This window comes from Micropterus salmoides, unplaced genomic scaffold, assembly GCF_014851395.1.
Source record: "Micropterus salmoides isolate LMB-PRFRI ecotype aquatic unplaced genomic scaffold, ASM1485139v1 Ms_hic_scaffold_11, whole genome shotgun sequence".
NCBI classification, from domain to species: Eukaryota; Metazoa; Chordata; class Actinopteri; order Centrarchiformes; family Centrarchidae; genus Micropterus; species Micropterus salmoides.
In genome coordinates this window covers 9949445-9966470 of record NW_024040152.1, presented here as the reverse complement: position 1 = coordinate 9966470, position 17026 = coordinate 9949445, and the positions used below count along the sequence as shown (strand labels likewise).

The 17026-nt window shown below is 40.9% G+C and overlaps 1 protein-coding gene across 1 annotated transcript in view; it reads right to left on the bottom strand.

The window, feature by feature from the left end:
- Positions 1-16747, bottom strand: part of iglon5 (IgLON family member 5) — a 107063-nt gene extending 90316 nt beyond the window's left edge. The window contains 1 exon segment of the mRNA XM_038710827.1: positions 16127-16747. Coding sequence (XP_038566755.1) covers positions 16127-16187 — 61 coding nt within the window. The 5' untranslated portion in view covers positions 16188-16747.
- Between the last annotated feature and the right edge of the window lie 279 nt (positions 16748-17026).

Below are 17026 nucleotides of genomic sequence, written 5' to 3'. Positions count from 1 at the left end.
TGATTATCAGTGTTGATAACTGTGTTGGTGGTTATCATAATGAAGGTGGTGAGTATCAAACGTGGCATAATGTCTTGATGATATGACAAAAAAAAGATTACTTGATTAAAATTGCTACTGATGCCAGTGATGATAGTGGTATTTTGTTGGCACAATTTTAATCACAGAGATTCCATATTTTACATATTCTCCCTTAATTCAGTATAGCTGGAAGACTGTCTTGCATCACATAATTCCCTTTGTTTTTTTTGTTTTTTTTGCATGAATATTCATTCACCAATACTGCCCTGGGGTATCAACACTAGTGACACTCACTTGCTATTATTATTATTAAAATCTGGTATGACTGCTAACCCTAGAAATTAAATTAGGACCACGTGGCTATTTTATACCTGAAGCAAATAATTTTTAACTGAATAAACTTTTCCACCGTCTCCACAGTCAGTGAAGGTCCCACCCCAGCTCTTGTAGCCCATACTGATGAGCTGTCCACTTTCTTGCCTGAGGCTGAGGTAATCAGTATCCGTAAATGCCAGCACCAGTGTGGAAGAAAAGGAAAATGGAAATCCGAAACATAGATAAATAATTTCACACGTTGATTAGCAAGTTCTGCATATGTTTATCCCAAGTGCCAAAAAAAAAGTGGTTGAATGTTTAAGCTAATGCCATCCAGTGGTCAGATCCAGAACAACTGCAGTGGCAGAGTGTATTACAGGGTGATTTGAGGATGGATCCTTCCTTGGGTACCTTGGTATTACACGAAGGATATTACATTGTGATGTCTGAATTGAGGATATCAATGTGTTGTGAGTTGGGAGGAACTTCTGTCTGTTGACATTTTCACAATATGAAGCTTTTCAAAAGTCAACATAAGAAATAATTAATAATTAATTTTAAAATAGCATATGGAGGTAATCACATGACAGCACAGTGTGCAACAAAAAACAGACAAAATAATAGGACCAAAAATAAAATTGATATTGGGAAAGACAACCAGTGACTTACAGTATAAGTTTCACCTACTGTACATACAGGCTCTACCTGCTCCATCTGGCTGCTTCATTTCCCAAAAAATGACACGGTAGCAACTGAAAACACTTCAGAAGTTATAAACCATCAGATAGTGACATGGACACTTGATCCACAACTAACTGTTGTTACTTTACCTTGCCCGTAGTATTAATTGTCATTAATTGTTAATATTCATTTTTAAATATATTTTATTAATCTTTCTTTTCTGCTTTCTTTATAACGTGTCTACTTTTGCATGTCTTAATGATCTTTTTGTAAATCACATTGTACTGCGTCCGGCTTGAAAAAAATGTGCTCAGATCAGAAACCGGACTGATGAGGTATGAAAATTCTTGAGTATTATTTCAATGTCAAAATTTGCATATTGTAGGTTTCGCATACATATGTACCAATCTCATAGTTTTGTCTTGCTACCTCTGACTGGAAGCTCTGCGTGGCGAGTACCTTACTTGAATAAACAAAGCTTTGATTAACTGGTCATTACTCTGACCCCAATCAAAGAAAAGTCCAGATATGCCCTAACTCCACATTGCTTTACACAGGTATGTATGGCAAGGTCATCCGTCAACCCTGTGTAATTAACTGGGTGGCCTGAAAATGCGCCTTTAGGATACCATTAACCCGTGCTTGCCTAACAAGGCTGTGTAAACACAGACTTAATCCACCAGCAAACACACATCTGTGGCTAGAGTGAGTAGGAGAGCAGAGAGGAAAATCCATTTCATGAATATTGGATTTCATTATGAGGGTGAAAAACAGCTTTGCTGTGGATCATTCTTTAATGACCCAAAGTCCACATGCATGAATCTTTTAGTAGTGGCTGTCTGTTTGATATGAGGAATAAGAGAAAAAAGACAGAGGAGAGCTGCTTCCCCAGTGGGTTTTCAGGGACCATGAGACGAGACTGGTTTTGAGCACCTGGATCATGGACTCAGGCAATCTTTTGGACAGGTAGGTCATCCTGATGCAGACACAGAACAAGGCCAAGTGGGGATTCAGTTCCCAGACACACTTGTTGCAATTTCTCTTATTTATGGAAACCTGCATAGGAGAAACAACAGATTTGGGGTCCAGATTTAATGCCTGTGTCAAATCTTACGACGTGACTTATGTTTTGGTTGCTTGAGGCTAGGCTTAATTCTTTGTTCAGGGTTTGTTCAGAAGCTTGCAGCTGAGCGCCACTTCTCCCCTCCAAACTGATCCTCACTGATTGGCCAAGAGGTCAGACTCCTCACTTTATTTCGCTCCTCTCTTGAGCCACTAGACTCCACCACCCTTCAGTTTGGTTTGTCATTACCAATTTACAAACAACTCACCTTTCTGGCCAGGGCTGAAATTGTCCAGGCCCAATTTTCTGAGCATGTGACACGTGTGGGAGTCTCAACTGTATGCAACTCAAATCCAACACCCAGATATTTCTTTGTGTCTTATTTTGGAAATGGAGTGCTGTCATATTCAATATATTTAGTCCTAATATATTTTTTCTTTTCACTCTAACAAATTCTCCTTCAATCAATCACTGATTCAGAGGTGATTGACATTATGATGAGTAACTGCAAGGAACACTGGTGAGAAATGGCAATAAAGCTAACATGGCAGGGAACATAATGTAAGTCAGTATTAGTCAGAGCAGCACTGATGTGTGTTTGTCACCTTGAGATATGTTGTGACTGCTGCTCAAATCAAGATTTTGTGGTTACATCAAAGCACATCTGCATTCAACAATAGAACCCAGAATATTTGAAAAGGGAATATATGAGACAAGATCAAATGCTTGAAGCTAATACGGAAAAATGAAACATGTTAATCACTTGAAATTACAATAAACACCAAATTGGTCCTAACTTATTATTTTTTTCCCCCCTGCAGTTTGAGGGAAAGCGAGTGTTCCCCATTTATGGAGCTACTTAATATCAGCAGCTTCACCCGGAGAAGCAGGTGGAGTAACACAGGCATGAAATGAATGTGGCAACCAACCTGGCAGAGCTAATAAATAAGACAACCAACCACAGCCAGACACAGCCATCCATATGGTGTGCTTCTGTCTCAACCAACTCTATCTGGCTCATCCATCCTTTGTGCAAAGCCCAGTCCATCCCAGGAGCGGCCTTACCCTTTCCAGCACAGCCAATTAATACAGCACACTCACTTTTCACCTTCTAGTTCCTTATATGTGGGGGGGAGTGCTGTAAGGCTGCGCAATAATTCAGCGATATTTTATTTCAACTTTCGACACTTTGTTCATATTGTGTTATCTTTTTACAAAATAAGAGAGCTGTAATTAAAAACTAACAAATTAAAATTGTTTGTTTAGGTGAACGTCAAGGTACATTTAATTGTCATTCAACAACACAAGGTTGCACAATGAAATTATAGTTGTAGCCCCCTTCACATTAGAATATATATACAAATATTTAAAATTAGAATAAAAAAATAAAATAAATAAAATAAAAACAATATATACAGTTACTTTTAATATTAATAATATTGCATTAATACAAAGGTGGTGGGTATGGTATAGAAGTGGAATACAATTTATTAGTTTATAGAAAATATATATAGGAAAAATATTTGTATAATTGCTGTGTTTAATAGTAGCCAGATTGGCCTGCTGGTCAGCCTGTCATCATGCTGACCAGCATCTCCTGTGATATACCATTTTGGAATAATGGAATGTATAAACGAGTATGGCAGCAATTAAGTTATTAATATCCGCACACATTCTCATTAAACTTGCCGCAAAGGGAGTACAGCTTTAAGATTAAGATTAGTCAATGTACACAAGGCAATTAAAATGTATCTTTTCACATATGCATTTCATGAAAGAGTGCAGTGCAACGATCCTGGAGCAGGTTTTTGGGGTTCAGTGCCTTGTTCAGGAGCACTTAGGCACCGTGCCAGTCACTCTTCGGTCCCCAGCTGGAATACCTCCTCCTGTAAGTGCTGGGGATCAAACCAGTGACCTTTCAGTTACTGGCCAGCCTCTCTTACTTTTATTACAAGTTGTGAAGATATGGTGTTCCCGGGTAATCAGGGCAGACACAGACAGTTGATAACTCTGATGGTACTTTTTATCACATATGTCCATTTCCCTGTAGGCGCCAAGTTGCCCCAGAAAAAGCTAACAGATGGCCTTAGGTTGCGCGCTTGTGTCTTTAAGTGTGAGCTAAGAGCAGGAAGTAGCAACGGGTGAGTGGGCACAGTCGGAAGGACAGCGGGTCCCCGGGGCAGAGCAGTAAAGCATAGCTTATAGAACACAAACTGGCTGGGTTTTACATTATAAAAAATGTGGCGCTATAATGCAATTCTATCCACTTCCATGTTTGACTGTGTAATTGCGGTACTTGAATTGAAATGTTGCAGTTTCAAAGACAGTATTTCAAAGCGATTCAGTCTATATGGCTTCACAACTTGTGTTGTGTCATCTTTGCCTTCAGCTTGCACAGCACACTTGTATAAAAGAGAATCTCTGCTCATTTAGAAGCCCCTGCTTTAAGAAAGAAATCACTGTGCTACATCAAACTGCACTGTCAAAATGCTGACAACGGACATCTATATACTTGAGAATAAAAACCTCGCTGTGATGAAGGGAGCAGAAATGAGGCATTAAATGTGACAGGCTTTGGCTAAAGTGTTTCTTATTCAGTTCATGATATCAAACATATTTACTTAAGTGCATCATATTCAGCACTTCATACCAATTTTTTGGAAGAAAACATGTTTTAATTAGGTGCAATCCATTACACATATGATGTCATTGCTTTAACTGTCATGAAATAATTGAACCTTAAGGCGAGTCTTCTCCTGCCATCAAAACTTCACATTAATTCTCCACACAAAACCAGTCTGGTAAAAAATCTAATTAAAGGAAAATCAATAGCAGCAGCAGAATTCCTTCCAACATTTTGGATTAAATGCTCTCTAGGGCTAAATTGAAATGCATTTTTTTGGCTGAAACTGTTTGCACTGTAGTCGATCAGCTGCTATCTTTCTTTTCTCTCATCCATCCAAAAAATTCTCAATAGAAGCTCAATGTCAATAAGGCGCGATGATGATGGATTCAAGAGAGGATCAATCAAGTCGGCCTGATTGAGAAAACAACTGCACTGTCTGCCCCACATTTGTCATGTCTGATTTAGCTACCTCCCTGCATCAATTCTGATTACAGCTGTCAAACCTGAAATAACAAACAAAGGTAACTGCAGGTTAGATATTTAAGATAAATATCAACATGAAGCTCAAATCTGTGGAAGACAACTTTGAAGAAACTAGCAAGATACAGCTAGATTCTGAAAGTATCCAACCAAAAAAAAAAGTCACACCGAAGGTCCTCCATCCAAAGCTACTCCCCCAAAACAAATTTTCATGCGTAATGATTGCACGGGCAGAGTGAGCGCAGGCATTTAGGTAGGCCAGCCAATCATTTCATAAGAACACCAGATGTGGAGAGACAACAGCCTCTGTTGTGAAGTTTGTGGACGACTACCATCATCATGACACTTCTTATTTGAAGGAAATCAACACTTGCAGAGTGGTACACAAACCTACTGCTCAACGTCAGCAAAATCAAGGGGCTGATTGTTGATTTTCAGAAAAAGGAAGAAAAAACACACACTCCTGTCTACATCAGTGGAGCTAAGGTGGAGCAGGTGAACAGTTTTATCTTCCTGGGAATCAGCATCCCAGAGAACCCTTCATGGTCATCTCACACCTCCACCTTGTCAAAGAAAGCTCAGAAACGACTGTATTCTTAAGAAAACTAAAAGGCAAACTTGGCACTCCCATGCCAAGTTCTTTTTAAAGTTTACAGAGGAGCAATAGAAAGCATCCTGACTGGAAATATGGCATAGACAGGACGGCTCTGCAGTGGGTTATTATAGGGAACTTATTATGTTGTTTCAGATTTTATCAAAGAGACAGGAGCATCTAAAGCTTGTTTCAGACAGAGGCTGAAATAAGGGCCTGCATGAGGTGCCAGTATAAGACACAAAATTATTTTTTTGAACTTTGAATCATGCAAAGCTGCCATAGAGGAGTCACAGAACTAAATATAGGGCTGGAAATGCAATATAATAGACTTTAAAACCACTCAGAAGATCATTGGTACCCATCTTGAGCATCAATGATATAGGTGAGGTGAGGTGCCTGCAGAAAGCCCATATGATACTAAAAGACAGTACCCACCCAGCCACAGCCTGTTCACCCAGCAGTGGTCTGGCAAAAGTTACAGAAGTATCTGCAGTTGTACCACCAGAATTCAGAGCAGCTTCATCACTCAGGATGTGAGAATCCTTAATTTATTAAGGCACTCCACCATGTACAATAGTTCTATTTCTGTGTCTTATTATTTACTCACCAATCTAGTGTATATAATATTTGTATGTAACATTTGTTTTCTGATAAACATAAATGGAAGTACAACTTAACCTCTTCATACATCCCTGTGTTGTAAAATGATAAATAAATCATCGCCACCAGAGTCGGACTCATGGTTGGAGTCGCTGCAAATTTAACAGTTGAGTCAACTATTAGGGCTCAGCCCTAGTACCGTCTGTGATTTAAATATCATTGTATTTAAATCTTCATTACTCTGGGTCTTTGCACTTTCAGCCTGATATGGATTTTGTTTTGCAAAACTCAATTTTTTTTTATCCTGAACATTCTCATGTTTTATTTTAGATTTGTGGCATCTCATCACGTCATCACTCAGTCTATGACTAGATGTTTTATTTTATAGTGGGCTGCCTTTAAAAGGCATTTATCACTGACTTTCGCAGTCATTCGCAGCAGAAATGCACAACAGTTTTGCTTTTAAAGGGGCAGTAACACAAGCTAAGTAGAACCAAAATCAACAAATTATTTTCTGTCAACTATTCCAACAACTCTTATTGTGTCTCAAAGTACAACAGTTGTGGTCAGATATAGATATTGACTTGTCAGCAAAAACATGTTGTATTAGAGTACTGTTGCTCAACATTAAGCAGCTAATTGCCCTTTTCTGACACCTTCATTATTTCTTAATTGAATTGAAGGTCTGCTGGCCAGATAAAGGTCACATCGATACAGTCAGTAACCCCTTGATGGGGAGAGAGTGTAATGTTTCGTTGCTGTGACAAAATTATTTCTAAAGGGAGATTTGCTAAAATGTTTGCTTTTGCTTTTATGTACTAAACCTATTTGGCAGTTCTAGCAATATATTTTACCAGTATATCAAACATAGCATTAACTCAAAACACTTTAGATGACAGGGAATATTGGATTCTGGCAATGATTTTTTATTGATACATTTACATGTGCTCTAATATTGTGATAACTGTTGCAACTAGGAGTAAACAGCAGCTCAACAAGGACAGAATGAAGAGGAATTTTAATTGGAAATTTGACTTGCATGTCTGGAATGATATGCATTTTAATGAGTACAATTTGGCCAAATTCCTTCATATTTAGTGCTGCTCTAACACAAGAGAAAAAGAAAAAGTAATTGACATGAGTTTTAAAAGTGAACCAAAGCCTTGAAATGTGCCAAAAAAATAAATGATTTTTTTATCAGAATTTGGAATCATACTGACACCTCAGGAATGATATAGTACAACAAATTAGGATGCCCTATTCACCCGCATACCTCAATGAATAAAGGAATGATATGTGATTGAAGCACAATTTAAAGGCACACCATATCCTGGAAATGTCTTAAATAATGTCTGAGTCGAATATTTTGCTCACAACCACCCACATGCAGGTCCAAGCACTAATGGAATTTCACTCACTGCATTACAAAACTGGGAAGAGCAGCACGGGCTTTTAGCGTTATCCAACCCCACATCTAATTAGTGAAATATCATAATTTGATAACATAGCAGCGTCTTCTCCCAAACCCAATTAATGGTCTATTGCAGCACAAATGTTTGATGAAATCTCACCTAACATTCCAATTACCACAATAGCACCACAATATCACAAATATGATATTTTATTCCAAAATGATTCCTGTGATCTTTTGCTTCAAAATGTGTGCAGCAATTTTTCACACCCAGAGGACATAGAGAAAGGAATCAAAATCTTTCAAGACACTGTGGAACATTTCCTGTAAGTCCATTTATGGGCTGTCACATCCAAATCCTTGGTGATATTCTCCTTAACTGAGTCTTACTGTCAGCATGTCGTGCTAATATGGACACTTTATTACAAGAAAATCCCACCACCACCTTCAGTGCTGGAGCTAGAGCCACGTGCCAGCCGTAAATGGCAGGAGAATTGTGGCATATCTCTAAATCGCAGCATAAGCTCTGAGTGGAAGGCAACCGCTACGCCAAGCACTGACTACCACCGGCAACAGCATGGTTTGTTTTCCTAATTATGTAGCATTCCAAATAGCAATGGAAACACGTAATGTTAGTATTTGATTGGTGTGTATGCTGGCAATTTTAAAGAGTATCTAAATATAATATTTTATGTAACCTGTGGATTCTTGACAAGCTCCAAACCACTTATTATGATGTGGGCGCACTGCATGAGCATCTTATTAGAGGTGTGCTGCCTCTCTGCAATGACTCCCTAACTAGTGGCATATCACATTAGCACCAGCTCCTTAATGCCGCAATATCAAACAACAAGTGACCCTGAAACAATTTTACTACTCCCACTCACAGCAATATCACCCAAACACAGTTTTCATTGGCAGGATAAACCTGCCATGTTTTTTACACCACCTAATCATCTGCCTGCAAAATCAATCCATCTCGATCACTGCCTGTTGTGGGTCTTTGAATCCCTCCTCCTCTTCTTCCCTCACACCATCTGTCTCTCTTCCCTTGCTTCCTCCCAGCAGCCCTCCTTCAATCATTTTTTCATAACTCCTCCATCTCTCCAGCCTGTCCACCCTCATAAGCTCCCACCACACTACATACACTGCATGTAATGTGTTTTTTGTTAGAACAATATCTGTTAATGATTGGAGCATGGTTGCATTGATGCTAGCCATGCTTGATTCCCAGCAACACGTTAGCCGTCTCAGCTGCTGACCGGCTCATTATCATTTAGAACTGCTCTCTGCACAAACTACACACCCACACGGTCTGTCGCTAACTCCTGACAGGAATTAGAATTATGTGAAAGTCGGGAAGAGAGAGATTCTTACAGTCGCTATTATGTAGTCCCAAGGTCCGGGGACACAGCCTCTCTTATGCCTTTTTTTGTTCCCATAGGAGACAATGTTGGTATGTGGTGCTCATTAGCACACCCTGTGTCGCTTCTCCACCCCTCACTCATGCCTTCTCTCTCTGTCTATTAAAGTCTGGGACACAATTATCCCCATTCTCTGTCTCTCTTTTTCACCCTCCATCTCTCTCGCTCACTGTGAATGAGAATCTGGAACACAATTACCCCTGTTCTCTCCCTCTCTTTCTTGCACTTTATCCATCCCTCCCTCTCTCTAGCTCTCTCTCCACCTCTTATGGCTTCAGGAGAAGTCTGTGATGGGAGCAGCTGCTGAAATATTTATTGATCTGTTTTCCTCAGTTTTATTTATTTCCCTCTCTTCCCTCTTGCCCTCCCTTCCCCTTTGCACAGACCCAGAAACACCTCCAGCACCATGAGATGTCAGAGGCGGCGGAGGGGCTGAAAATCCACAACATGAAACCATTATTTAGCATTTGTTGCACCCAGTAGTTTTACCTGTGTAAACAAAACAAGAGGCGCAAGTGTGGGATCAAGGCAACAACAACAGCATCAGGTACAGCAAGAACAGATGCGACACAGATTGAGCTGTGAGACAGGTGGATTGTTCGGCATATTTTGAAGCCGACATCCGCTGCAGGGGGTTGTTGACAGGAAACACCAAGGTGCTGCTCTTTTTTGTCCGTGTAAAGGAAGTTGTACACAACTACAGGCTATTGAAGTAGTAGTAGTCATGGCAACAATGCCCTGAGCAATTATAATTACAATTGTGTTGGTACTGGCCTAAATGGATTCACTGATGAATCTGAAGTTATCTCTTATCTTATGTAATTAAAGAGCTTCCGTGCTATCATATGTCCCTGTGGTAAATATCAGCGCAGTTTGCCGGAAGTTTTGAGGTTACTCCAACGGCGAGCAATTCGGCAGTCGTTTGAAACTAATGTTTTTCTCCAGCCTTCTGTTGTAGCACAAATGATTAAACTTACACATACACAAACACACACACACACACAAGGGAAGGATCACACACATAAACACATGAACACACTGAGACACAAAAAATCACACACACAAAGCAAAGTCCCATCACCAGGCATGGCCTGCATTAGTGCCTAAGCCTTTTCCATTGATTTGCTGGCGAGCTCCTTGTCTTTTAGTAATGAGGACAGGGAGAGAAGCGGGACCCTCGTCCCTCCCGGCTCCCCTAGGACAAGCCGCCTGCACTAATCTGAATTGTGTTTCCAATGATGCTAACTCCCTGGCACAAAAAAGACTAGAAGGAAGAGGAATAAAGGGAAGAAAATCACACACACCCCTCTAACAGTATTCATTCCTCGTAAATGTGTAACATCTGCACATCACCAAACAAGAAAACATCTCTTTTTCCCCCTCTATCTTTTTCCTGCAGACAGCTCAATCTGCAGTGTGGACTGAAGCCTTTGAAACCAAAGGGAAAAAATTTGCACTGTGTTGAGACTTATTCAATTTTCTTTATATGAACGCTGTTAAACAAAGATCAATGAGAGTTATTAATACATATATATATATATATATGAAGAAGTCTCCAAGTCTCCCTTAGTGCTGGGCTCCATTAGTTTTCCATTGATTTACCACACAACTTTAGCGGGGGGAATTGTTGAAATTCATCTTCCCAGTGGCCCAAGTAAAGGAGCTATTCAACATTTATTTCTCTGAGAGTGTGTGTGTGTGTGTGTGTGTGTGTGTGTGTGTGTGTGTGTGTGTGTGTGTGTGTGTGTGTGTGCCTACGTGGGCGGTGGTTGATGTGAGCCACCACTTATTCCTGCTTCTACAGCCACTCTGCTCCCTCTTGAATGATCCTTCCCCTGCACTAAATAAAACATCACCCTTTTTCATTTGTTACAGTGAAAACCCACAGCTAATGTTCATATTCACACCCGGACTGACGCAGGTCTTTAAGCTGGGAGTGGGACATGGGGAGAATGAGGGGAGGTTGTAACAAAGCGAATTACTACAGTAATTAAACACAGTATAACTACCTGTCCCGAGCTGAAAGCAGCCCTAGTTCCTTTCCATTACACTGAACTCCATATATTATAACTGTAATTATAATTGCAAACAAGCCTCGCTGTAATCATTATTTATGACACTGACACTATGTGTAATTGCCAAAACCCCAAACCAATATGTGAGGTGTGTGAAGTGTTTATCAAAACTGACAGAGGAAATCTCAAGGGCAGCTAACCGTCCTCAAAGAATTTGAACCTGTGACCTCTCAGTCGCCACTCTGGCCAGATAGCTGCTAACGCTAAGAGTTAGCAGCTATCTGGGACACTGAGAGTCAGACTTCTGCATTCTGCCTGGTAGGTCATGGGGTCACCAGCTCAGGGGTTAATCATCTCTGTCTGGCGTGTAATTGAAAATACTGCAAAACCCACATAGTGAGGGCATGATAATGAATACAACTCAACATTTCTCTTTGTTCTGGTCGATTTGGTATTGCCATTGATAGCTTCCACCCCTTAAAAAGAGTTTGAGCTGCTTACTTTAGGGCAGAGGTATAGACTCCCCACAGCAGGTGCAATATATTTAAACATTTCTTTTTAGTATGTGCGATAAGATCACTTAATTTACAACCTTTCTAGCTACCAAAAGACTTATTTGCCTATTACTTTTTTTTTTTTTTTTTTTTTTTTTTACATATTCTTACTTGCTGGTCTTACCTGTTGTAATCTATTTTTACAATTGTAATTTTAGTTTTTGTTATTGTATTGATGGTTTGATCGTTACTCTTCATCAAATCATATTTAATATTTTTCATCTGTTTTACTGATGAATGCTTTGGTGTTTCTGTTTTTCGAAGCGAAATCTCCAGAGTGGGACAATAAAGACTGAACTGGTTGTATTTTACAGTCCTTCATGTGGATCCTTAATATATGAAATTCAATAAAAACGCTGTCGGTGGTTGCTAGGTATGACATGATTCTATATTCAGAAGGCTAAAGGCATGGTACAATAGCTGTTTTACTTCTAAAGTAATACTTATAATCGTTCTGTTGCTTTATGTTGATTAGAAATCTCAAAATTGTTCTCCCTCTCTGAAGGATTTAGTAAAACAGAACTTCCTAACTTAGCTGCACCCAACAACACTGGAATATATCAAAATCAGTTGAAATTACAACACGTTGCAAAATTCCTCTACAATACAACATGCTTTCTTTGCTTTTTAATCGCCAAATGTTCTGTCTTTATTAGGGTGGTGACATGTTTAAATATTGATACATCAATTCTCAACCGTTAATTAAATTTAAGTTTCCATACAACAACTAGCTCACCTATTTGTTTTCCTATACAGCCCCTGTCTCTGCCAGTCCTAGGTCACAGTTAGATTTTCTTGAGATGTTATCTTGGCTCCACTATGTGTGAGGAATAGATTCAGTGGAAGAAGCTGGATGCACAGCGCCATAGGCCACCACAGAGCAGCAAGAGAAACAGAAAAAGTGAAACCCAAGGGAAAAACCACAGACCACAAACCCACTCCAGGCTGGTTAAACATCCAACCCTTGTCCCCGAGGCTCTTGAGACCAAATCCAGGACCTCTCACTCACACACTTGCAGATAAATAAAACCTGCCAAAATGGCAGAGCATTTCTAAGCCAAACATGGAGAACAACAGCACACAGAAACCATGGATTTCAAAGGGAGGGAGAAAAAGCAGAAGCCCCTCCAGAATAGGAGTGCAAGGCATCTGTTGATGCTGGCATCTCCATTCTCTTCATCTCCAAGCCAATACTAGTGGTCCAGTTGAGTGTGTGTGTGTGTGTGTGTGTGTGTGTGTGTGTGTGTGTGTGTGTGTGTGTGTGTGTGAGGGGGCAGTGAAGAAGGAGGGTGGCTACGTGCTAACGTGCAATGTGCATTGACCTCACTTGGCCCCCATATGTTCTCGAAACAAGAAGGATGGCGGGCTACAAAGCAACCCCACCTGTTTTCACCTGTGTTCCTGGCCTGTACATTTCCTCACCAGAAACTCCATCACAGCAGTGCATGTTGATGAGAAGATCCATCTGTTGGACCATTTGAACATCAGCGACATATATGAACAGTTTACAGTAAAGTGTGAAAGTGGAATTTCCTGCAATTAATGGATATCTGTAAGGCAGAAATCTGTTCCTTTTAAACATCTAAATAGTATTAAAATGATATAATTTGATATATAACCTTAAACATTCTTTGCTATGACCTATGAAGCAGAATTTCTCTCTATTTCTCTTGTCATCTTCACTTTTCACTGAATAAATCTCGGCAATATTCTCATTATCTGATCTTGTCTGTGTCCAGATTTTAAATCTGCCCACTCCACCAGGTTGACTGATTCTTCTGGTCTGGCATCATGACATGAAACACTGGTTTCTGGGTTGAAAAAGCGAATATCCAATGAGTGACACAGGGGGACTAACAATTAGCCAGTCAAAGGCAGGACTAACGCCGTCAAGTACTGTGAAGCTGTGTGGCATAACCAAGGAAGAGTAAGTGACCAACGGCGACCGCTATAGACTCGCTAGACACTGCTATTGAGGCTGTTCTAAATCAATTAAACGTAAGTACTTTGTATTTACTTCACTTAGCACCACTTTAAAAACCCAGGTAAAACCAGTATGTTGGCATTGCTACACGTCAGTGTTGACTTAAAATTACATTCGATTCAGGCAAATGTGTTGATGAAGTGGATACATTCAAAGCCTTAATGCTCCACCATCAGAAAAACAGCAAAGCCTCACAGTGTCTGGTCTTTTGATTAATTGCAGACAACTTGTGTGCCAAAAATATGTAGATATTTTACTGTATGTATGAGTAGGTGCTTGGCCATCTACCTTTCTAGAGTTATGGTTCTCAAAGATTTTAAGTGGAAGAAAGGGGAGAATAACTGTGAAAGGGAAGGCATGATGGCATGCCAGGAGCTGGCCATCACACCCATGGACTGGTTTGTCCACGCCAAGCCAGAAGGAATAGCATTATTGTGTTTTGCAGCATAGAAAAAAAAAACTTTTGAAAAACAGCAAAGCCTCACAGTGTCAAAAAGATTTTAATATGTTTCTGAGGTTATGAAAAATAAAAATGGCACTCTCTTTAATATCTCTCTTGTCGTGCATAACGTGAAGTGGCTTAATGAGTTATAATCACTGTCAAGAGGAAGAAATATCTTTAGATGAACAAAATACTGTACAGTGATTCAGAGAAGTCTGTCTTATACATCATTAACCTGGCTATAATAACTCACAAACAATCTGCTAAACAATAGTGGAGAAGCATTTAGGCAACCACATGCCACAATGGCCCGACTCTTGGGAGCACAGATAAAAAGGATTATTCCACTGCTGCATGATTTATCAAGAAGGGGATGGTGCCCTTTTAACAGTCATGTTCTTCCTTTAAAATGCATGCTTTTTATCTTTAAAGACGGACATGTTGTGGACCTACAGCAACTCAGAGCAGCAGGCAGGATCCCTCCTTGAGATGAATCTGATTCAAATGTGCTGCAATGTGCACAACTCACATCACTATCCAATAATTTCTCAACTGTGGCTTACACAATTGGTTATACCTTCACATCCAAAAACTCACAGGTTACAAATTCAGAGGGCGAAAGGTGAAAGGTTTCAAAGGTGAAATGAGACTCAGTATGGCTGTAGGGTTGGTTTGTGTGGTGCCGAGCCCACTGTGTTTGTGAGCTGGGTAAGTCCTGCAGGGCTGTCCGTCTGCTCTCTGCCTGGTGTGGAGAAGGGGCTTGCTGTGGCAAGCCAACCATGACCAGCTGGGCTCCCCTGCCCACAAGGAGCTCTGTCTGCATCTGCAGGTTGTTAACCTCACATCTTATTGCACTGACACATCAATTATTATTATTAAGGGCCGGAGTAATTTATTTATATACTGATTTCCCACAGGATGAAGGAAGGACTAATTGAGCCAGGTTTGTGTATTTGTGTGTGTGTGTTCATGCTAGACGGGCAGGGGGAAATTAGAGTACATGGGGAGAAGCTGTGAACAACTAATATATAGTGGGACATCCCATAGCATGGTGAGAATATTAGAGGATGACATGATGAAAAATGCAAGAGGATTTTTAATATTCCCTGGTCAGTGTTCCCCGTGGACAGCAACAACAACATGACAACACTATCTGTTTGTGTTATTCATAATGAAGCAGTTTAAAATACCACCTGAATCTTCTTTTTGTGCAGGCTATCTTGGTACTGTAAAAGGTTTTTAACTGCAGGAATTTTAGAGCAGTTAAAAGAAGGTCTCTTTTGTTTAACTGTGGGGAAGATGTTTGACCCCCTTGGCCCCCCAACTGTCCATCCTTCACCATTTATTTCTCTGTCTCTCTCGACCTTGAACAAAATACTGTCGTTCTCTCCTGAGTCTCTCTGCATTGCTTCTACCCTTACTTATGTTATCCCCCCACCCCCACCCCTCTCTCTTTGCACTGGTGGTGCGTCGTGTGCGTGGGATACCAGGCCATTCATGTCACGTAAAGGAATGTTCACAGAAGACTGGGGATGAGAGGGAGTCTAATTTTTTTTTCATAGTAAAGCTCTTAGCATGCATCACTCGTTGCTTACACTGAACCACGAGGTTGGCTTGGAGAGGAACCTGGCGCTGCGCTCACATGCACGCGCGCACAAACACAGACGCGTGCGCGCACATACGTACAGCATTCTCTCTCTTCTTTTACATTTGTATGTGTCACTGCAAATGGAAAGCTGGAGCGCAGTGGCACAACAGACACGCATGATTCACAGCCAGGTAGAGCCCCCCTCATCATCATTAGTATTCATCTCCACAACCGTTTTCAGAAAATGAAAGACGAAGATACGTATGCGTGGAGGCGCAGCAGCACAGAACCGTCAACACATCGCTAAAGTAGCTCGAAAGAACTTACCTTTCGACAGTAGAACCACGATCAAACCAGCAAACGCGTTCCGCAAGAGGGGGCAGCCCATGATGGAGTTCTGATTGATTTTCTGCTTGTTTTGCAGCCAAATGCCTTGGTATTCCTCCTTTAATTGTACCGTTGCGGGGAAGCTGTGTATAATAAACGACCCAGTGGATGTCAACAGCAATAGTCCAGCGGTTCTACATGTGACTGGACGAAAGCATCAGTCTTGTCCACTTGACTTTTCCTCTTGATGACCCCAGTCGGAGAGAGAGACGGAGAGGGCGGTTTGTCTTCTCCTGTGTGGAATCTCTTAACCGGAAAGATATCAGAGCACAAAAAAACAAATATCCCAGACACTTAGTTTGGCTCTCAATGCCTTGAAGGAAAGATACAATATTTTTGAAAATGGGAAGAAAAGGTAAAATTGAAACTATCCAATGACTTGGCATACAGTAAATATATATTTTTGTCAGAGAACAGGATGGGGTCTGTGCGTCCTGACAAGTCGCAAGTCGCCACTTCAGCCGTAATTAGCCTGCTCCCGTACGTCTCTGTTGGTATGCAGCGCGTCTCGTCGCTCCGCACTCAGCGCGTTGCAGGGAGCAGCACTGAATGCGAGGCGCACAAGAAAGAACATGATTGACAGTTCAAGGAGAGCCCCTATCCCAATCACCGGTCCCAAGGAAGGAGGCGGGATTTACGATTGCACCGATGTTGAGCTCAGAGAGGCTGGCCAAGGAGCCGAAACGGCCAATCTGAGGCGCGCGGTGGGCGGGCAGAGCGCTAGGGAAGCACAGCGTGGTGATAATGCAATGTGATTTATGGCCGGTACGGTGTTGCTGCAGTACTCAGAGAAAACAGTCCACAGGGGGACAGGCAGGCATAATAACTACAGGGACAGAG